This window comes from Rhinatrema bivittatum, chromosome 6, assembly GCF_901001135.1.
Source record: "Rhinatrema bivittatum chromosome 6, aRhiBiv1.1, whole genome shotgun sequence".
Classification (NCBI taxonomy): Eukaryota; Metazoa; Chordata; class Amphibia; order Gymnophiona; family Rhinatrematidae; genus Rhinatrema; species Rhinatrema bivittatum.
In genome coordinates this window covers 204,128,750-204,152,309 of record NC_042620.1, presented here as the reverse complement: position 1 = coordinate 204,152,309, position 23,560 = coordinate 204,128,750, and the positions used below count along the sequence as shown (strand labels likewise).

General features: G+C 41.0%; 1 protein-coding gene across 20 annotated transcripts in view; it reads left to right on the top strand.

Annotated features, from left to right (window-relative positions):
* The window catches only part of LRRFIP1 (LRR binding FLII interacting protein 1), a 359,409-nt gene that overhangs the window by 251,891 nt on the left and 83,958 nt on the right, over nucleotides 1–23,560 (top strand). For all 20 annotated transcript variants that reach the window (XM_029606446.1, XM_029606447.1, XM_029606440.1 and 17 more), the window contains 2 exons: nucleotides 744–914; nucleotides 19,046–19,138. In XM_029606446.1, coding sequence (XP_029462306.1) covers nucleotides 744–914; nucleotides 19,046–19,138 — 264 coding nt within the window. The remainder of the gene's footprint in view (nucleotides 1–743; nucleotides 915–19,045; nucleotides 19,139–23,560) is intronic.

Genomic DNA, 23,560 nt, shown 5'->3' with positions numbered 1-23,560 from the left:
GGAGGGAACTCTGGGAGGACCTCTGGACCTGGGCCAAGATTGCCTGCCCACGTGTGCCCATTGGAGAGGTCAGAGAATGTTTTCCTTTTTTTGTGCAGGTTGGCATGCAAATAGATCTGGAGTAAAGAAACAGTGCACTTTTTCAATGTTGTGCACATTTTTAACTCCTGGTCTATCTGCATGTCATAGGTTACTGCATCCCACAGAGACTGCATTTTTTAATGTCCACGTTAAATAAAACCCATGCTAAAATCTTAGCAAATGGATACAAAGTTTTGCGGCAGTATAGGATTAGCCTTGCTAGTATTTTCATTATAGATAGTGTAAATTGTATTATAATATTTTCAATTAGCATCCCAACTATAATTCCCAGTATGTACAATTTCATAATGTAAGTGGTAGGAAAACACATTTACTTTGTAATGTCATCACACTATTCCCCTTTTAGGGATATCTTTGCTTTTAATATGTGTTATCTTTCTCTTTTTTTAAATTCCAGGAAGTCCATATGCAAAAGTATTTAGCCAGATAACTCAGAGTGAATCCAGCCAAATGAAGATCTGGATGTTTATCTGGCTAAATTCTATCTGGATAATAAGTTAGTTGACTAGAAGTTAGCCAGATAAGTTAGGGGCATTTTGGGGATGTAACTGGGAGGAGCTGAGTTAGCCGGATATCTCCTTGTTTTAAATTAACTAATCACCCGTAGTGGTTTTTTGATGTTATATTATTGTCTGCCTCAGGACTTACTGGCTGAAGCAGAAGAGAAATATAAGAAGGCCATGGTGTCTAATGCTCAATTGGACAATGAAAAAACAAACTTCATGTATCAGGTGGACACTCTGAAGGATGTTCTGTTGGAGTTGGAAGAACAGCTGGCAGAGTCCAGGCGGCAATATGAGGAAAAAAGTAAAGTAAGTATAAAATGTGAATACAGATTTCTATCAGAAAGAATGAAGGAAAAGAATTTGTGACCTAAACCAATCCTTGGTGAACATAGTCTCCAGGCCTAATTTTACATAAACAATAACAAGCAGGGTGAAAAGTTTCTAGTTTTTTTTCAGTATTTTGAATGCTAATTTCTTCTAAACATTGTCGGCTGAATTTTAAAATGGCCATGCGAGCAAATCCCGGCACCTACACGGGTGGCCGGGCCCTGTGCGTGTCACACACATTTTCAGAAGGGCCCGGCCATGCGTGTAAGTGCCAACATGTGCACAAGTGCCGGGCCCTGAAAAAGGGGTGGGCTGGGGGTGTGGTCGGAGCAGGACGGAGGCCGGTTGGGACAGTGGCTTTTAGCCGCTGTCCTGGGGAAGCCCACACCGGCCAGTTGCTTCTGCTCTAATGGAGCAGTAAGTAAAAAAATATTTTTTTAATTTTTTTACTTAGGTAGGGGATAGGGTTCGGAGTGGAGAGGGGAAAGGGAAGGAAGGTTAGGGAATGGGGGAAGGCCCGATTGCATCGCTGCGCATAACTTACTAAAGTTCCCCACCCTGTGCACGCCACCCGCACATGCGTGTGTGGCCCACGGATTTTAGAACATGCATGCGCCGGCATACATGTTATAAAATCCGCGCGTCCATGTGCACGTGCCGGGAACCACGCGCATATGGATTCGTGCACGCACCTTTTAAAATCTACCCCTGTCTTATTACAGAAAGCCTTTTTCTATAAGGACAAGCAGCTTGTCAGTTCTCACACATGAGATGGCATCATCAGAGGGAGCCCATCACAGAAATTTGATTGCAAAGTTTGTAGAAATTTTGAGCATGCTATACTTCTACACATCCACATGGTGGCCCCTTTAGCCTCATCTTCTTTATGGAGTCAAGTTACAGTTCTTTGTCTTACCTGCTGTTCGTGAACCTTCTGTTTCCAAAGTGCAGAAGTCATCCTTTCCAGCTCCACAGTCTACTTTTTATCTCCCTTTAGTCACATAGGTAGATTTTTCGGTTGTTTATCAGGCTTGTGTGGTGCACCTACATTGGTGAATTGAGGCAGCACTGGTCATGGTTTTATTTAAGATAGTGAGTCTGATTTTGCTGCATTGACTTTTAGTCCAATGCCCCTAAAGGAGAAGGCCAGTGGCTTCAAAAAGTGTCTCCCCAAAAAGGTTCATATTTACTACAGATCCCCATGGTACATTTGTCCTTTGCCTTGGGGCTGACCACAGTTTCCAAGAGTGTCACTTGTGTCACCATGAAAGCCTAGAGGGCATCTATCCTGGCTTGACCTCATGGAAAAGCACTTCAGATTCATAAGTCTGGCCCATTGTTATCAGCATCAGAGGCATCAACATTGTCAAAGCTGGGAGCTGCATGAACCACTGGCAATGCATTGGTATAAGGAGGCATTGAGCCCCTTCAACAATAAGTGACGAGCAGGACTGAGAGGATGGATCATTGTCTGTCTCCTCTCACCTGAAGAGAGCAAGTGGTTTAGCAATCTTTGGTTCCACCATTGCCGAGCTCTGATGTCGTGCATCAGGTGAAGGCTAAGATGCATCAGTCTCTGTTGATATTTGATGCTGGGAGCGGGGGCATTCTGGCGGCAGCCTTGAATCCCTTGAAGCATTCCCATAGTGGGTGTGCTTATCCTCAATACAATCTCAGGAATCCCGTCAGTCTCCTAAGATTCAGGTGTCAGCCACTGATACACCTCTGGTATCCCAGGAAGATGTGGCCTTCTGAGGTGCAGGAGTTTGGGGTCTAGAACCTAACAGACAAGCGTTCCCTTCTCTGAGGTCTTAGCTACTAGCTGAGTGAGTTCCAGGTCCATGCCTCTGACTTGCCAGTTAGGCTGTGTCTTGGGATATGGCTATGGGTTTGAGGACTTCTCTGATTAGGTGGGGTCAACAGGTCTCCCTTTCAAACCCATCTCTTCCACAGGAAAGGTGAAAGTCTACTCCTGAGAACTTCAGTTTTGCCAGCTTTTTTAAGGGAATGGTAGATACCATTGCATTTATTTCGCAAAAGGATAAAGAGTCCAGAACAAAGATATTGGACATTCTCCCATTTATGGAGTTCCCTAAGGATACTGTGACAGTCCCCATCCATGAGATCTTTCAGGAGATGCAGATGAGCATGTGGAAGAGCTGCTTTCCTGTGGCTCTAGTAAACAAGAAAGTGACATAATATATTGTGTTCAGAGGGCTTCAGGATTTGAGAAGCAGCAGCTGCTGTACCAGTCAGTGGTGGTTGAATCCATTCTCAAGAAAGCCAAGAGGTCTAAAATACATTTCTTGGTGCCTCTAGGGAAGGATTCTCATACCCTGGACTTGCTTTGGAGGAAGATCTTTTAGAGAGCCATGCTTAGCACCTGCATTGCATCCTGTCAACTCATAATGACCAGTATATATGAGACATTCTGCCAAGCATGAAAGAAGTGACAGAGCAGCTTCCTCAGAAACAGTGTGGCAACTTGAAAACACAAGTGGACAAGGACATGGTGTGTGGAAAACACATGGTTCAATCAGTTTTTGAGATGTCTTTGGTAATCTCTTCATTAGGTATTGGCATCTGCAGATTTCACTGAAGAAACTCTTAGAACAGTAAACAAGTTTTTCTCACAGGACAAGCAGGATGGTAGTCCTCACATATGGATGACATCACAGGATGGAGCCCAATCACGGAACACTTTTGTCAAAGTTTCTAGAACTTTGACTGGCACCTACTGGGCATGCCCAGCATGGCACTAAACCTGCAGCCAGCAGGGGGTCCCCCTTCAATCTTCTTTTTTCTGTGCAGCAGTAGCCACGCAGGTTAAGGAGCTCCACAGAGATTCCTGACAGGAATTTTCCTCATGGAATTACTAAAAATTTTCATACCCCACAGGGCTTCCTCCTTCGAATTTTTGACTCCGTGGTACTCTGGTAAGTTTTTTTTCCCATTTTTGGTTGATTCCCATCGAGTTTGGCCCTCACGGCCTACTGGCCGTTGACTGTACCGCGGCTCAATTTTTTCAAAGGCCATGGCGTCGGGGTTCCGTCGGTGCTCAGACTGTACTCGCACCATGTCCATAACAGACCCTCATAAAGTCTGTGTAATGTGTCTTGGGTGCGAGCATGATGTCTTGACTTGCACCAAATTTGCCTTAATGACACCAAAAGGTCGCATGGCCAGAATGGAGAAAATGGAACTTCTCTTCTGTTCTCAAACCCCAACGCCGTCTATTGCATCGACGTCATCTGAACTGGCACCGTCCACTTCGTGCCAGTATCGGCCACCGGCTGGTGACTGTCCAGCGTCGACGATTTCTCGGCTTTCGACTACCTCTACCCCCCTCAGGACCGAGGGGATCGTAGAGAGAAACATCAACATCGGAAGTCTCGAACCATCGAGGAAGGAAAATGCCTTTCTATGAACTGCGGAGACATTTTCCTCTGTCCCCTTGGTCCCACCAACAGCAGGGTCTATGTGCTTGCCCTTGGCAGTAAAGGCCTCAAAATAACAACCATCACTCCAGCCAAAACCTGGGACAGGGTTTTGACTGGGTCATAGTGGGCATAGCAGAGATCCCAGTATTCATGCCAGAGGAGCTACCTGTCCGAAGCAGGCTAAGATTTTAAATAAAACATTAACCAGAATACCTTTGTGGAAACTTGGATCCTCAGCATTATACGAAAAGAATATAGACTGCATTTACTGAACATCCTTCCAAATCACCCATAGAAACCTGTATGGTCAGTGTCTCAGCATTAAAAACTGCTACAGGAGGACAATACAGTAGAACCTGTTCCACCAGGGGAAAGAGGTAGGGATTTTACTCTTAAGTATTTCCTGAGTCCAAAGAAATCAGGGGGACTCCAATTTCTGTAGTTCTACTCCTAACCCTTCCTTAGTGAACACAGAACCAAAATATTTAAGCAATTCTGTTTCCTCATTAGCCATTAATTATTCTTCCCCATCACCTCTGAGTCTCACAATGTCACTTTTGCACTTCTTCCTATCACTAACATATCTAAAACAAAATTTGGTCCCCTGTTTTGTGACATTTGCTCTTTTTTCTTCTGTTTGCATCTTCATTCTCTTATTTTCCCAGCTTCTCTTAGTTTTTTCAGTTATTGTTGCCTCTCTTCCTCTTTCTGCTATTTCTTGTAGTTTATGAATGCTAATCTTTTTCCTTTACTTTTCAGCTACTTCTTTAGAATACCATAATGGCCTCTTTTTTTCTTTTACCATTCTTTACTTTCCTAACAAAAAGATTATTTTCCCTTATAGCTCCCTTTTGATTTGCCCACTATTTGTCTATTGCCCCTAGATTTTCCTATCCAGCTAATGACTCCTTGAGGTTCTCCCCTGTAGGGCAAATAACACCCATAGATATATTTAGCTGAGACTATTTTATTTCTGGATACAAACAATCTGAACTCATCAGGAACAGAATTATATTATACCTTTTTTCATTGCTAATATGGATTTTTATTGTGATAGGCTATAATTAACAATGAATGACGGTTACATGCGACATGGCTTAGACTTGTTAAGAAACAACTACTAAGCATTCTGGATTTTGGAAATGCCTGTGTCACTGGTATCAGAATGAGAAGCAACCTACACTATCAACATTTGCATTGCAAAGCTAACTGCCCAGCATAAAAGTAATAAGTGGCCCAGGTCTTATGTATGCATCCAGGAAGGAGCATTCAGCATCTGGCAATCCCTCAGTAGCAGTCTGGCTGTCTAGTCCAAGGTTTACTCTCAGGACACACAAAGAGTTAACTACTCCCACCCTGGAAACAGTTCCACAATATCCATGAGGACAGTTAATGTTTATCAGTCTCAGGAAGGCAGAGGGCTTTCTCCAAGGAAACCATAAGACTTTAGCGACTAGTCTCACTTGCAATACGTGCAGACAGTCAGGGACAATAAGAAGTGTACCAATATGGCATTCAGAAACCATGTAGTAGCACAGACCAGAGTTTAAAGAAAAGTCCAGCAGTAAAATGTTGTCCTCACTTAGGTTCCCTTTTCTTCTTCCTGGTTCTTTTCTCCTTAGAGTGTCATGGCTCCCTGGTCAAACGTTAATGCCCACTATTTACAAAGGTAAACATTGATTGGATATCCCAACTTCCAGAGGTACATCATTGGTGGGTGATTAAAACTGGTTATCTCCCTAGCACCAGATTCATGTAATGGCAGACATGCTGAGAAACACAGCCTATTGCTCAGTATGTGCTGCTTAACTGGATACAATGTCTGAGAAGGCCACTGCAGCCTCAAAAGTTCATATCCAGCTAGCTATATCAGCTAGTTTAATTTTATGAAATTATAGCATTTATTTTTCCCATACACTGCTGTAACATCCATCTTTAATTCGGGACCATTTTGTTTGTTCAATGACACAGTGACTTTAAGGGTGACCTTGGCTAGACCTTTCATCCCCACTTTAACAAAATTAGTTTTCCTGAAGTCTAGGATTCTCATCTTAGAATGAACTATCTTCGCCTGTGCTCTTATAGTGAACCACGCCATTTGGTGATCACTGGATCCTAGATGATCACCCACCATGACATCAGAAATACTGTCTCCATTGATAAGCATCAGGTCCATTATCACTTCTTCCATTGTGAATTCCATTACCAGTTGATGGAATAGCTCTCCTTACAGAGAATCCATCATTTTCTATTTCTAGAAGATACTGCAGCCAGGTTGTTCCAATCAAAATCTGGCAGATTGAAGTCACCTAGCAATATCACGTCCCATTTCATAGCAATTTTATGAATAGCCTTACCAAGGTATAATTTCTCTAAGATCAGCCCAAATGTGTGTTACTTTGACCACACTTCAGTTTACAGAAACTTTGCCTTTTTTAAATGATAGGTTATGGCTTACTGGTAACAGGTCTGTAATTCCATGTTTGAGTTGTTTCAGACTTCTAGATGGGAGGATATGAATACCATCTGGTCCTGGTGGATTGTTCCTCTTGAGTTTATCAGTTTGATCTATTACATCTTCTATTTTCACAAAGACTTGCTCTGAATTAATACCATCAGAGAATGTTTTTGGTGCAAGTATATCACCAAAATCTTCTTCAGTAAAGACGAAGACACAAAATTAATTCAGTTTTTCCATTTCCCTATTCTTCTTTAGCACTCCTTTTACTCTTTAGTGATCTAAAGACTCAAATGACTCCCTCAGAGTCAGCTTGTGTTTTAATAACTTTACTGCCACAAAATAGAAAACTAATAAAGCAATTTTATGACAGCTTCATTAGACATCTGTCCTCCCTGTTCTCAGCAATTTGCATTACATACATAATGTTAGTTGCAAGGTTGGGACTAGCTATCTAGATATATATGAGAGAGAAATGGATGAGCTCAGTTGCTGAACAAGATTAGGCTTAACCTGTAAATATTTATTGTTTATATTTGATTTTTCCACCTTTCCTTAGCCTTCAAGATAGTTTTCAATTGATTTAAAATACATAGTTAAACATACTGATATATAATAAAAAAATACATTTTCCACTCCATCATTTATGACATATTTTATGTCTTTTTATCTGCATCTTCAAGCCTAGACCCTATGAGAGCCTAGACAACACCAACTAATCTATAGCTATTCCATTCTAAATGCATGACTATAAAGCTATGTCTTTTAACCCTTTTGTAAAAATGGAGATACTGTAAGTATTCTTTATTCGGATTGCATAGGGAAGCTTATTCCAAAGCTCTGATACCACACAACTAAAGGCTAAGGGCCTGATTTTAAAAAATATTTGCATACTTAAAATTGGGTTTACAATCAACATTATCAATTTTACTTGTCTTTCTCCAGAGTCTTCTAGGAAAGTAGTCATATCCCTGCTATCAGGAAGGATAGGCAACAAAACCGCCTGATCCACTCCTCCAGGTTTTTCCTTTTTTGACAAGCATGAGATATAGGAGGCACAAATTCTGTTGGAACTTTAGGAATCACCACAAGATTTTTCTTTAAATGTTTCCTTCAGATAAATCTAATTTAGGAAAATTAATCAGTCGCAAATTTTTTGCCTTAGAAATACGATGAATCACAATAATATCTTTCGTCAAAAGATAACTTGCTCAATTTTCTGTTCAACATGATCCAGTCTCTTAATACATTCCACCTTTTTTTTTCCTTGTTCCCCAGTTCTTAAATTCATATCCCAAATATTAACTGTCCAGTTAGTTTTCTCAAGGCCTTTAATTGCCAGCCATATTTCTTCTAAGGTAAAAACCTGAGATCTAGTCATAGTGAATGATTGCGTCATCTCACCCTAATGTTCGTTGCGACACTGACCCCAACTCATGGGTAACTACCAGCATATCAGCCTTTGCTTCCTAGGAGCTGCTGGATGAGGCCACTGCAGCAACCGCCATCTGAGTTCTTCTCAGTAACTCTGGTGGGATAATATTGTCCGGGGAAAGATTCCATGTGCAAACAGTACCTGAATGTAATCCACTTTGAAGCGCTGAAAAAAGTGTGAAAAGTGGAATATAAATCTAAATAAAATAAATATAAATAAATATATATAGAGAGAGAGATTGGCGCCCTCCACAGCCAGATCTGCCAGCATCCTTCACTCCTCCGGACTAAGAGAGATGTCAAAGGGAATGAAAGTAATTTTTCCCTGCTGACTCCCCTATTAGCTGCTCAATGGAGGACTCCGGCTAGGAATTCCCTCTGAGAATAAACCGTTCTGTTGAGTGGAAGCAGTCAAGGTTTCAGAGGTTCTAATCCAATAATCTAAAGGAAAAGATCTAAGGTATGAAGCAAATGCAAGAGGGATCTAGAGAGTGTCCTTCATCTTGCCCTGCACCCCCCACCCCCACTCTAGAACCTTTTTCAACTTGCTTTCTTTTTAAACATTGGGAAAAAGTGGAATGTGGAGAGCCCCAGTGCACCAGACACGGTTCCTTTTTTTTTTTTTTTTAAAGAAAATTACCATTGGTTGGGCTACTGAGGGTGGTGGATCCACTAATAGGCCCTTGTGATGAGCGTAAAGTTCATTTATTTCTTTATTTTATTTAAAAGCTTTTCTATACTGCCTATAAGTATATAGGTCTAAGTGGTTTACAAAGTTTGACATACATAAGCAAATTTTGACACACAAAAAGCAATCATAAAAGAAATAAAAACAAGACCCAAGTTAAAAACTATGTAAATTAAAATAGACACACAAATTGTAAGACTTATAAAAGAAGTATTAAGACAAAATAGAAATGGCCATAACATGCCTTTGGTTAGCAAAGGCAAGTGAACGTAGGTAAGTTTTTACAGCCTTCTTAAAGTCTCTTGCATTTTAAAGAAGTCGAATTGGGTTTGGCAATGAGTTGCACAATATGGGGCCTGCCACGGAAAAGGCGCATTTATGGGTTAAGTCTAGCCGTGCTGTTTTGATGTTTGGTACTTGTAGATAGTTTTTATCAAGAGAACGTAGGTAATGCAGAGGTTGATAAAGACGCAAGGAGGAACATAACCATATAGTTGATATATTTTGAATCAAATTGTGGATCAAATGCACCAACAGTTCTGCTAAATATTGTGGGTAAACCAATTTTAAGGGATTGTGTGGGAGTTCTTTATTTTTTAAATGTTGCTTTTATTATGTATATTTATCATGTGCTCCACCTTTAACTGTGGATGTGTGCGCAATATACACTTTTTAAATAAATAAGGGTTTTTAGGAATAAGGAATCGCGTTTCATATGTTTGGCTGGAGTGGGGCTCTCACCAATCATTGCTCATGCTGCCCCCATCTTATGTCATGGCGTCTAGCCTGATCCTTGTGTGTGTGTGTGGTGTGGTCCTGAGGAGTAAATTCAAGCTGCCAGATTTCCTGTAACTTCAGGGGCATAGGAACCTCTCAGATCAGAGCCCTTCTAGCCAACTTAGTACAATCTTAGTCCCTTTAAGCTCCGTCAGTATACTGAGATGAAATGGACTGCTTGAAGGGTAATCATGAATCCCTTACTCCACCCCTGGAGACTATGGGACTGGACTTAATCTTGGCAATCCCTCCTGTGTGGCTCCTGGGAATGTGTTTGCCTACTTGTCTTAGCACCTGACTAATAGTTTCATCCATGCATCATAATACATCTATGCTCTTTTATTGAGTAGTTCTGGGTTAGTTTCTAGCACTGTGGCAATGTTACAGTTTCTGAAAAGTATAATTCTCTTCAACCAAAAGTACATCAGTCTCTAGGAATCTTAATACATAATTCCTATTAGTTATTCCAGCAGTTTTAACAGATAATTCCTACCATAGAAGTTAAATCTTTAAACTTAAGGGAATCTGCTTTCAGACATACAGCACAAGCATTTTGGAAGCACTGCTTAAATCTACTTAAAACATTTAGGATCCTTCAGCTGTCCCCACACTATCTTTTAATTACTGGGTCTGAAAAACTCTTATTTAAGCAATTAAGCATGCAGTTTAACTTCTTTCAAAACCCATTGCCCAGCAATGCAGGATTTGTCTCTGTAACACAATAAAGCATCCTTAATTTTGTAAGGAGTGTGAGCCCTTGTGCTATGGCACAGTTGACATTGCCTAGGGAGTGAGCCCATAGGCCCGTGCTGACCACTGGTGAACATGCACTGATCTAGGACAATTTAAAATATACATACAAGTTATAGGGATGGAGTAGAAGGAGTTCAAAAGAACTGGAGCTTCACCTAAAGCAGCCCCGTTCCCCGCAGATTGAGCTCTTGGGTTCCAGGGGCCGGCAGGATGATCCAAGAGAGAGCCCCGAGATAGGCCAAGAGTCAGGGCAGGCAGCAAGCAGGATGGAATCGGGGTGCGAAGCAGGGTCAGGTTCAGGCGGCAAGCAAGGGAGTAGTAAAATTCATAGCCGAGATTGGAATCGGAAAATCAGGACAAGATAAACAAGACACAGAAGGACAGGACAGGACTTGGAAACGCTAGATGGGATGAGACGGATAAGGCAAGGCAAGATAAGACCTGAGGATGGGGACAAAGCAGACAGACAAGGTGAGGTAACAGAGACAGGGCAGGGACAGGAATTGGATGAGGTTTGATGAAGACAAGGACAAGCTGGAGCAAGGCAGGATCAGACACCAACCACAATGCCTGTTGCTGAGACGTCATATTGAGGCGCGGCTGGGGTTTAAGTAGGAAGCACCAGCAAGCAGATTCCTGCTATGGAGTCCATAGTATAGCTCCTACGCACGTGCCTAAAATAGCTGGCAGTGGCAAAGATGATGGCAGCGTCTGCCCTGTGGGAGCTGGGGAATGCACAGAAGTGGCACAAATGTGGCACAGCCACTGCATGGTGACTGCTGCCAGTCTAAGCTTAACTCCGCGACCGGCCAGTGTAACAAATTAATAATCAGATACTGGCTTTAAAGTTTCTGCTTTCACCTGCATTACAACAGCTACCAGATTTAGGTTAGGTTTATGGTGCATTAGAATCTTGGTTTAAACACCAACTTTCTTAGGTTAGACTGCTTCAATTTTCCCCAAACTTTAAACAAGCTTAATTGAAAATTGCTTCAACATAACCTGTAACTTACAATCTGCGCAGTGCTAAGAACTTCTCTCTTATTCACACAACTTACTCTATTAGCATTTGCAATCCCTTCTAGATAACCTGAGCCTTTAATGCAAATTAAACCACCCACTCTGAACAGAGGTTTTCTTCTTTCTCCTTCCTTAGAACAGCTACCACATAACCCAATTTCGACAGTGTCTGGATGCTGAACTTTACATTGCCTAATCCACAATCAAACTCTTTTCTTCTCTATTCCCATTCTGTTGTGGCTTTGCATAAAGTTTCCCCAGGGTTTTACAAGGTGAAGGAAAATGGAACCAAACGTAGCTTAGTATGTAGTTGGGAGGTTCTTCAGGCTCTGCATCTGTATCGTCTTCCATTGTAGAGAAGTTTAGGCTGACTTCCTTCTCTCCACCTCTCTTCCTTGAATGTCCCTCTCTTGCTAAAGCTACCTTATTTATTTCACCTGGCAGCCAACTTCTACCTAAGAGCTGACCACAGCCTGTCTGAGTTACTGCCTACTGAGGCTTCCAAAAACTGCTTTGTGGAGGCTTCTGGGAAATATAGTCTTAGGAGTAGCTGTCATAGCTTAGCCTCACACTGTTCCAAATTAAATTAACCTTGACCAGGAAACCATATTCCTTTATCACAGGGTCTTAAGCAAACAACTTAGGATCATTACAGAAGGATATTATCAATAGTTTAAAACTTAAATTTATACGCTCTGCTCTATTGGGAGCCAATGTAATTCAGCCAGTATTGTTGAAACAAGGTCCCTCCTCTTTGAACCAGTCAACAAGTGATCAGTTGTATTTTGAAGTAATCACTTTATTAATGCAACTGTAATGCCCTGACATAAGGCTTTATAGTGGTCCACATGACTAATTATATAGGCGTGAATGTTTGTAGCAAGATCTTTTTTTAAATCTATTATTGACTGCTGAATTTGCCCCAACTGGTAAAACATACTACAAACTACAGTTGGCACCTGACATAGCATGATCAGTTTGGAGTCCGTAGTGATCCCTAAGCTAGCAACCTTTTCTTTTGGTGTCAAGGTTACTCATGCTATATAAGGAAAGGCGATCAGTACTCTATCTCTTCTTCTGACTCAGTGCCTCATATTTCAGAGGATTTAACTTGTCTACTGCATCTACACATGCATTTAGTTTTATTAGATTTTCCAACTGACCTGCTCCTAGATAGGCAACCAATTGTTATAATCGGCAAAGCAGTAACATTCAGTTCCATAGATGTGGATTAGTGTGGCCAGTGGTGCAAGATATACATTGAAGAACACTGGGGCAAGAGCTGAACTTTAGGGAACTCCCAAGCACAATGAGCATTCTGAACCCCGAAGAACCCAATATATATATTTTGATGCAGTTCCAGTAAACCCGAGAAATTTCAAGCGCTCAATGAAAAGACTATGATCAAAGCAATCCAGAAATATCAAAAGTACATCCCTTCCACTGTTTGCCTCCATTCAGACACCATTGATCAGTTCAGAGCTGGCTCATTGCTTTGCTTCTTGCAGATCCTTTATAGTTTATCATTAAATGAATTAACATTTTGGACTCATGATCCTAAATTTGAAGATACACTTAGGAACTTAGAACATTATGGCAGATACCGGTAAATACCATTCAGCACAACCAGTCTGCCCATCCACATCTCTCTCTTAAAAGATCCTCCATGCTTGCCTCATGTATTCTTGAATTCTGATACTGTTCTCCTCCGCACCACCTCCACAGGGAGGCAGTTCCAAGTGCCCACCACCTTTTCTATAATGAAATATTTCCTTAGATTATTCCTTAATCTATTCCCTTTCACTTCTTTGACCCTGTGTTCCAAAGCCTTCTTTCTTTGTCATATCTCCCTTTTTCCTTCTTGTACTTTATTATGATGATCATTGACCATTTTAGTGGCTTCCCTCTGGACCAACGCTATTTGATTTATATGCTTTTGAAAGTGCAGTCTCCAGAACTGTGCACATTAATCTAAATGAGGTCTCACCAGATACTTATACAGAGGTAGTATCACCTTTTTCCTGCTGGCTATTCTCTCATTATGCACCTGAGCATCCTTCTGACTTTTGCTGTTGCCTTTTCTACCTGTTTGGCCATCTTAAATAAATAAATGTCTCCTTCATGGTTTTCACACCTTGCAGCATATCTTCCCTATTGCTGATCTTGGTATTTATTATCTGCTGCAAAAGTTTCCCAATAGCCTTTCTGCAACAGCTCCCCTGTGAGGAAAGGCTGAAGAGGTTAGGGCTGTTCAGCTTGGAGAAGAGACGGCTGAGGGGGGATATGATAGAAGTCTTTAAGATCATGAAAGGTCTTGAATGAGTAGATGTGACGCGGTTATTTACACTTTCAAATAATAGAAGGACTAGAGGGCATTCCATGAAGTTAGCAAGTAGCACATTTAAGGCTAATCAGAGTAAATTGTTTTTCACTCAACGCACAATAAAGCTCTGGAATTTGTTGCCAGAGGATGTGGTTAGTGTAGTTGGGTTCAAAAAAGGTTTGGATAAGTTCTTGGAGGAGAGGTCCATTAAGGCTATTAATCAAGTTTACTTAGGAAATAGCCACCACTATTAATTGCATCAGTAGTATGGGATCTTTTTAGTGTTTGGGTAATTGCCAGGTTCTTGTGGCCTGGATTGGCTTCTGTTGGAAACAGGATGCTGGGCTTGATGGACCCTTGGTCTGACCCAGCATGGCAATTTCTTATGTTCTTAAAATGTTGAACAGAACCAGACCAAGGACCAATCCCTGTGGCATACCACTGGTAACTCCCTTTTTCTCGGAGTGAACTCAGTTTACAAATACCCTTTGCTGTTTCCCACTCAAACAGTTTCTAACCCTGTCAATCACTTTAAAGCTCCTACCTAGGGTGATCATTTTGTTTGTCACCTATGAGAGACTTGCCAAAGGCCTTAGTGAAATTCAAATATACTACATCTAGCATTCTCCCTCGATCTAACTCCATGGTCATTGTATCAAAGAAATTGATTAGATTCCTCTGATAAGACACTAATTAAAACATACTGCTTTAGATCCTATAGTGCATTGGTTTCCAGAAACTGCAGTATCCTCTGTTTTAGCAGCAGTTCCATTAATTAACTTGCAACTAGATCAGACTGACTAATCTATAGTTTTCAGACTCCTTACTTCCACTTTTGTGACGAGGAATCACATCTGCCTGTCTCCATCCCTTTGGAACCACTCCTGAGTCTAAAGAAGCATTGAAAAGGTCATACAGTGGAGCTGCTAGAATTTCCTTAAGTTCCTTTAGTACTCTCCGATTGCTTTATCTACTTTTAGTTTCTTGCAAACACAGTCTTCTGAAAATTGCTTGAGAACTACCTCACTTCCATTCTTATTTGTGTCAGTTTTCTTTGGTTCTCCTCTAAGCTCTTCAACAGTAAACACTGAACAAACTTTTTTGTTAAGCAATTCTGCTTTCTCCTTGCAGCCTCTATATATCCTTCTTTAAACTTTGAGTCTTACAGTCCCATATCTGCATTTCTTCTTGTCCCTAATATATCTAAAATAAATAAATAAATAAAAAGTCTTGTCTCCTTGTTTTACTGTATTAGCTATTTTTATTTCCATTTGTGTATTTGCTCTCCTGACTGCTTTCCCAAAATTTAGAAGGTCCATATTCAAAAGCATATAGCTGTCTACCTCTGAAGTTAGATGGTTAAATAAATATTTATTTAGGCACTTATCCTGCTAGAATTTAGCTGGCTAAGTTAGGGGAGTTCTAGGGACATAACTGGGAGAGTAGTTCGGGTAGTTATGGGAATAGGAACATTGTTGAAAATTAGGTGAGGTGGAGGATTGCAAGAAGATTATGGAATGGAGGATAGATATAACATTTCTGTTTTAGAAGTGTTAAGTATTAGACGGTTGTAAGAAATCCAGGTGCTGATGGACTTGATGTACAAACTATTGGACATGGTATTGGAGCAAGTCATGTTATATGATATGAAAAATTGCATCTCATCGGCATAGATTTTGAAGTCAATGCCTAGACTGGCTAGAAAGTGACAGAGAGGGAAGTAGGTAGATATTGAACAGGATAGCAGAGAGTGAAGAACCTTGAGGCACACCAGAAGGGATAGTGTACTAACTGGAGTGGTGTAAACCAATATTGATTTGCTGAGGACGATTGGACAGGAAGGATGTGAACCACTTGAGAATAGTGTCATTAATGCCAATGGATTACAAGCTTGCAAAAAGAATTTCATGACCCAGGGTGTCGAAAGTAGTCAAAATATAAAGAAGAACTAAGATGAAATCGATATTGGAGTCGAAACCACAGATGATAGTATCAAAGGAGGAAAGAAGTGTTTCAGTACTATGACCTTTCCGGAAACCATGTTGATTACAGTGAAAGATGGCATTTTCATTGATATAGTCTGTTAATTGGTGGAGTACTACGGACTCTATAATCTTGGCTAGTGAGGTTAGGGATGCAATTGGGCGGAAATTACTAATAACAGTAGGGTCCATACTTTTCTTTTGGGAATAGGAAGATTAGAAGTCTGCTTTAGTATATCAGGGAACATACCAGAACTAAGAGAAAGATTAACTAACTGGGCTAGGGAAGTGAGATATGTTCACTGATATCTTTTAGGAGATGACCTGGGCAGGGGTTATACCGACTGTTTGAAACCTTCATTTTAGTAAGGATGCGGACTAAACATAAGAATATGCCATACTGGGTCAGACCAAGGGTCTTATGGCCTGGATTGGCCACTGTTTCCAACAGTGGCCAATCCAGGCCATAAGAACCTGGCAAGTACCCCAAAACTAAGTCTATTCCATGTTACCGTTGCTAATGGCAGTGACTATTCTCTAGCGGGCGGATTTTCAAAGCCCTGCTCGCGTAAATCCGCCCGGATTTACGCGAGCAGGGCCTTGGCGCGCCGGCGTGCCTATTTTCCATAGGCCTGCCGGCGCGCGCAGAGCCCCGGGACTTGCGTAAGTCCCGGGGTTTTGTGTCGGGGGCGGGGCCAATCAACGCAGCGTTTTGGGGGCGGGACGCGGCGTTTCGGGGGCGGGCCCGGGGGCGTGGTTTCGGGAGGCGTAAATCCGTGAACAAAGGTGGGGGGGGGGGTTTAGATAGGGCCGGAGGGTGGGTTAGGTAGAGGAAGGGAGGGGAAGGTGAGGGGAGGGCGAAAGAGAGTTCCCTCCGAGGCCGCTCCGATTTTGGAGCGACCTTGGAGGGAACGGAGGCAGGCTGCGCACGCCGATCCTGGATTTTAGAAGATACGCGCGTATCTACTAAAATCCAGCGTACTTTTGTTTGCGACTGGTGCGCCAACAAAAGTACGCGAACGCGCATTTTTTTAAAATCTACCCCTAGGTGAACTAAATAGCAGGTAATGGACTTCTCCTCCAAGAACTTATCCAATCCTTTTTTAAACACAGCTATACTAACTGCACTAACCACATCCTCTGGCAAACAAATTCCAGAGTCCAATTGTGCGTTGAGTAAAAAAGAACTTTCTTCGATTAGTTTTAAATGTGCCCCATGCTAACTTCATGGAGTGCTCCCTAGTCTTTCTATTATCTGAAAGAGTAAATAACCGATTCACATCTACCCGTTCTAGACCTCTCATGATTTTAAACACCTCTATCATATCCCCCCTCAGCCATCTCTTCTCCAAGCTGAAAAGTCCTAACCTCTTTAGTCTTTCCTCATAGGGGAGCTGTTCCATTCCCCTTATCATTTTGGTAGAGTCAATGTCAGTATAGAATTCAGTTTAAAATATTAGTGTTGGTATTTAGATCTCTGAACAATTTCACTCTAGATTATTTTAGTTTGAGTGGGAAACAGTATTTCCTCTTGCTTATTGAGATCATGCTTTAGAAGGGCTATTGGAGGTCCCATCGATTTGAGTGGCTCATTCTACTCAGATGAGGCAGTGAGGCTTTTCAGATGGGCTCTAGTTCTTTGGAGCATGCTTCTCAAGGAATTGTGCTTTATTTATGATTTATGGATTTTTAAACAGCAGCTTCAAAACCTGGTTGTTTAAACAGCCTCTCCTGGCTATGTTAAGTTGATAAGATTCTGGAAGGTTTTCCAATGAGATTGACACATAAAGTGATCGGTTAGACAATTGATATTCTTTATATCAGATATATTATTGTATAATGCTTTTAATTACCATTGTTTGATTTTATTATGTCTTATTTTTATTATGTTATGAGTCATTTTGTGCTTGGATGAGAAAGTGACAGATAAATATGTGTTGGCTTTCCCACATCTACCTGGCTAATAACTGTTTATGCACTTTTCCTTCAGGAACTTGTCCAACCCTCTTTTGAACTTCACAATGGGGCCGATGCAATAAATCTGTGCAGAAAATGGGTGTTCAGTGCTGAGTGCCCGCTTTCCTAACATGCACACACCCACCTCTCCTGGGCACGTGATCAAATATTTAAATGAGGGGTCATGCTAAATGTGTTCCTCTAGCACCTTCTTTGGCAGCTGGCGCCCAGGAGAGGTGGCTGTGTGTGGGTTAGGAAAATGGACGCTTAGTTTTATGTGTCCATTTTCCTAACCTGTGCACAGCCACAGCTTGTTAATTGAGCATCCCTTTTCCTAACCTGACTGCCGGCACACTTTTTTAAAAAATTTTTTTAAACATTCTGGTCCTTTTGGTTCCTCCGACTTAATATCGCCATATTAAGCCAGAGGAAGCACAGAAAAGCAGTATTTTCTACTTTTCTGTACTCTTTGTGGGCTGCTCAGAAATTAACGCCTGTTCTGAGCAGATGTTAATTTCTGAGGGTAAAAATGTACGCATTGGATGCATGGGGTTTTTTTCAGTCGGGGGAGAATAGCTAATAGCCTCATCAACATGCATTTGCATGTGATGAGCACTATTAGCTTTGTAAGAGGTTGGACATGCGTTTTTGGTGTGCTAATCCCCTTTTAGAATAAGGGGTTGTTGACACGTGTCCAAAACCCGTGTTCAATCATGGGTTAAACAGTTCGCTCGCCTGAGCACAGTGTGTTGCATTGGCCCTATTTTAGTTGCTTTGACCACATCCTCTGGCAACAGATTCAGTCATAACTTTTCTTATTTAAGCCACTCCAATCATTTTCTTTAACCCAACCATTGCAGCACTTCTTATGGAGCCAAGTTTATGTACTGGATTCAGCTTCCAGGTGTTGCTGAATGATGATCTGGATGCGGTTTCATTGGATATCAGTGTTATCATTCTTTGCGGGGTCCAAGATGCAGCAGTTGGAGTCAAATCCAGATTGACCTATCAGTTTTAAACTTTTCTCTTATAAAAGTCTGAATGGATTAAATTTGTAAAATATGTCCAGTTAGCATTTTGCTTCTTGTTAAAAGGCTTATGCTGCCCTCTGTTGTTAAAAGGTCTTGACTATTTTTTTCTGGAGCAGTACTTAATGTTAAACAAATAGTAGACATTAGTTTCATTGTCTTTAGCTTTTCTGATAAATTAGTTGTACTGTACCTTCATGATGAAGATTCGTACTTGAATCTAGAAAATAAAATCTCTCTTATTTTGCCAGGAATTGGAAAGACAAAAGTATGCTCAGAATGTGTTGCAGTTTCAGTTCAATGAAGTCAAAGAGACACTGCAGCAGAGAGAGGAAATGCTTACGGTAAGTTATTTTACCCATAGTACTGCAAGAAATGTTCTTATGAGCTAATTAATTAGGAAAGAGTATGTTAACTTAGAATATCTTATTTACATAGGTGTTTTTGGATAAGTATAGGACAGTTTGTTCAGAATTATTCAGCAAGCTGCCAGTCCTACACAATAAACAGCTTTAATATCACTTATGCCAGATAATGAGCAGGTGTTAGACCTGGCCCTAGATTTCACATCTCTAAACTTGTTTTATCCGAGATTAAATAAGCCTATAATAATGTCACAGGATACTGTATAAAATAACATTGATCTAGAGCAGAGACTAGCTTTTAAAGCTCTAATACTGTGAATAAACTGAAATTTCTGATATAGTTAGTTGATATTGTACAGGAGTTGAGGGTCTTACATGAGCATAAAATCTATCATCAAACTGTAATCTGTCTGTCTGCCCTTTTTACTCCTGATTTAATGAAACCTCCACTTATAACCTGCCACTAATGGGGCTTAACTTTTGATGGGGAGTCACAGTGCTAGTCACCTAATTTTCTTTTGATTCTCCATGAGGAAGTTGGCACCATCAAGTGGTATAAAGAGCAGGAAAGGAAGTTGGTTTTTAGATGCCATTTTTCACACAGATTGTAAACTAAATCATACTGTGTAAATACGAACAATGTAGAGACTGAAACTGTAGCCACTTTGAATTGAAAACGAAGTTATGATTATTTTATAAGATGGCAGATTACAGTAATATGGGAATGGTAAACAAAAAAAATGAAGGATAACATTGTAAAGGAATAAGCTTTAAGGCTGTAATTTTATAACTGCCTTCATTTGTGCAATGTCTGTGAGTACTTTTCCTTTGATAAGTATTCATGAAAATCCATCCGCACATGTTTACATCTGCTAAGTTGTGCAGATAGATTTTCCACAAAAATTTTGTACATACTTTTGAAAATATAAAACAATGAGGACGGCTTTCAAACAAATGTACGAGGTGGCATTTACATGTGTATATGGCTGTAAGCAGATCAATGCAAATATTTTATAATCCACACGTATGATATGCACACGTTTTATAAAATATCCATATCTCTACCCCTCAACGTACGTGCATATTCATGTTTACGCACAAATATATGCAAGGCATTGAAACCACATATATCAATACATTGAATGTGTATACATTTCCTATCTATTTTAAAAAATATATGCACATATATTTTACATGCTAAAGTAGGACTTTATTCACATAAGACTGATTTATGCCCGTAAATCAGCCAATTTTAAAATGTGTGTAAAATTAAATTAACCAGTTTATTTTAGTCCATCACTTTATCCAGTCCTTCTCAAGGTCATCGAGACCTTCCTGGTTCTTCAGCCTGAACTCTCCACACTTTACCCAGACTTCCCACTCAGTCCTACACAATAAACAGCTTTAATATCACTTATGCCAGATAATGAGCAGGTGTTAGACCTGGCCTGGAACACCCCAGACTGCCCTTTGTTATGCACTTATATGTGCACGTGAAAATGAAAACACATGTATTTTCAACTTTTATGAATTACGGAATATGTGAGCAGATGCTATTTATTTATTTATAACTTTTTTTATACCGAAGGTCAGGTAACAGAATTACTTATCACTCCAGTTTACATTATAACAAGTAGAAAACAATGACAACATATGTCTTACAATGAACAAGGGAGTGAACAACTTGGATAATATAACATAACATAACTAGGAACAGTAGCAGTATGCACTATTAGAGCGAAACTAGCGCATGGGGAGGGAGAAATTTCTTATTGATGAGTAAAAACATGAGCATAGGTTCTGGACGTCAACAGTATGAAAACAGTCTATGGGAGCTGTGGAAGACTAAGTAAGTTAAGGGAATGCTTGACCGAATAGCCATGTCTTGAGTCTTTTTTTGAACGTGTTGGGGCAATGTATCAGCCTTAGCTCCGGAGGAAGCAGATTCCACTGTTTGGGGCCTGCTGTGGATAGAGCTCTTTTACTTAAAGATGTTTTCATGGGAGGTGCTAATCTTAGCGGTCGGGAAGACGTATGAAGCTGAAGAGGGATTCTGAGGTCCAGTGGAGTGTTGTTGAATATGGCTTTGTGGGTGATTGATAGAAGTTTAAACAGGATTCGAGATTTGACTGGGAGCCAGTGGAGCTTCTTTAGAATTGGTGTTATATGATCTCTTTTGTTGGATTTAGTGAGACACCTTGCTGTAGCGTTCTGTAACAGTTGAAGAGGCTTTAGGGTGTAGACTGGGAGACTGTGAAGCAGTGAATTACAGTAGTCCATTTTCGAGAAGATGATGGATTGTAACACTGACCTGAAATCGTGAAAATGAAGGAGGGGTCGAAGCCTTTTTAGAACTTGGAGTTTGTAGTAGCACTCTTTAACCGTAGTGTTGATGAAATCAGAAAAACTCAGATGGTTATCCATGATCACCCCAAGGTTTCTGACCCGTGGGGAGAGAACTGGGAGCGGCGTAAGGTGAGAGCTATTCAATGGAAGGTGAGAGCTATTCAATGGAAGGGTGCCATCTTGAGTGATCAGGAGGAATTCTGTCTTGTCAGTGTTGAGTATCAGGTTAAGGTTAGACAGGAGTTTGTTAATGGAGAGGAGGCAGGAGTTCCAAAAAAGTACGGTCTTTTGAAGTGATTCGGTGATAGGAATAAGGATTTGGACGTCATCTGCATATAAGTAATGGGTTAACTTTAGATTGGAAAGGAGATGACAAAGCGGGAGAAGATAGATATTGAATAACGTAGGGGATAGCGAAGAGCCTTGAGGGACCCCTAATGTGGAACTGAACGGTGGTGACTCTTTGCTATTGATCTTAACTTTGTAGTATCTGTTCTGGAGGAAAGATTTGAACCAGTTTAGAGCTTTGTTTTTGATGCCGATCTCGGATAGTCTTTCGATGAGATAATCATGGTTGACCGTGTCAAAGGCGGCCGAAAGATCAAGGAGGATGAGCAAGCAGGGACGTTTGTTTTCTAGATTCATGAGAATGTTGTCTGACAGAGATAAAAGAAGAGTTTCGGTACTGCGGGATTTGCGAAAGCCTAATTGAGCCGGGGAGAGGATGTTGTTATTTTCAAGAAATTCAGAGAGCTGTTGACTATTCTTTCCAGGATTTTGGCAATGATCGGAAGATTAGCAATCGGGCAGAAATTTGCTGGGTTATCTGTAGAGAGATTTGGTTTTTTTAATAAGGGTTTTAAGATGGCAAGTTTGAGGGGGTCAGGGACCAGGCCTTGTGATAGAGAGGCGTTGATGATCTGGGTGATAGGCTTAGCGACGTCTTTAGCGCAGGTTATGAGAAGGTTAGCTGGAATTGCATCTAGAGGGTGTGAGGATGGCTTGAGTTTCTTTAAAAGGTTTTCAATCTCTAAAGAAGATGTAAGCTCGAAATCCTCTAAGCGGGCCGTTTGTGGCGAGGAGGCTGAGGAAAGTTGAGGATATATTGGGCTGAGTAGTAGATTAGGAGAGCATGAATGATGTTGGGTAGGAACTTTATTGCTTGTACGGGAGGCGAGTAGGTTTGTTATTTTATTTTTGAAGTATGTGGCAAGATCGGAAGCTTTAGTGGCAGCTTTGTCATCTGGGATCGTTGAAGAAGGTGGTTTGGTGAGCGATGAGACCAGGGAAAAGAGGGCTTTTTGGTCGTGGATGAAGTGATTGATTTTTTGAGAGTAGAAGTCTCTTTTTGTCTGAAGAATGTCGATCCTGTATTTGTGCATGAGTGATTTAAAGGCCGATAAGTTAGATGAGGAGGGGTTTTTTCGCCAATTCTGCTCCTTTTTTCTAAGTTCACGTTTCAAAGTTGTTAATTGTGGCGTGAACCATGGTTTTTTTTTGTCATTGTTGTCACTGATGATTTTGGTTGAAAGCGGGCAGGCTGCATCGGCCACTTTGTTAGTGATTTTTATCCAAGAGGTCAGCGCAGTGTCAGCATCCGAAGGGTCGATGTGGAATAACTCTGAGGATAGGTGAGAGCTGAGGGTTTCCTGGTTGCATAGCTTTCTGAATTGGACTGTGGATTTCTGAGGCGTCCCTAGCGCCTCTTTTTGGACAGCCGCCATGATATTAAGTCAGATACTTATGTGTGTATTTGCTAATTTTTCTACTTGCAACATTTTGAAAATTTGCCCTTATATGCGAAATTCCAAACCCCCATCCCAACCCTCCTATAGAATGCCCCTTCACACTATGAGGAAAAATATGTGCATAGAGGGCCCAGTGCATATACTTTTATGTGCATATAGGCAGGCAATTTTCAAAAAGCCCATTTCTATGAATAAAGCATTGTTTTACCTGCAGAAATAGCTTTGAAACCTAAGATGTTTAATAACATACGGGCCGATACAGTAAAGTCCGCAGGAGAGCGGGCGAACGCCCGTGCTCCCGGCGCAC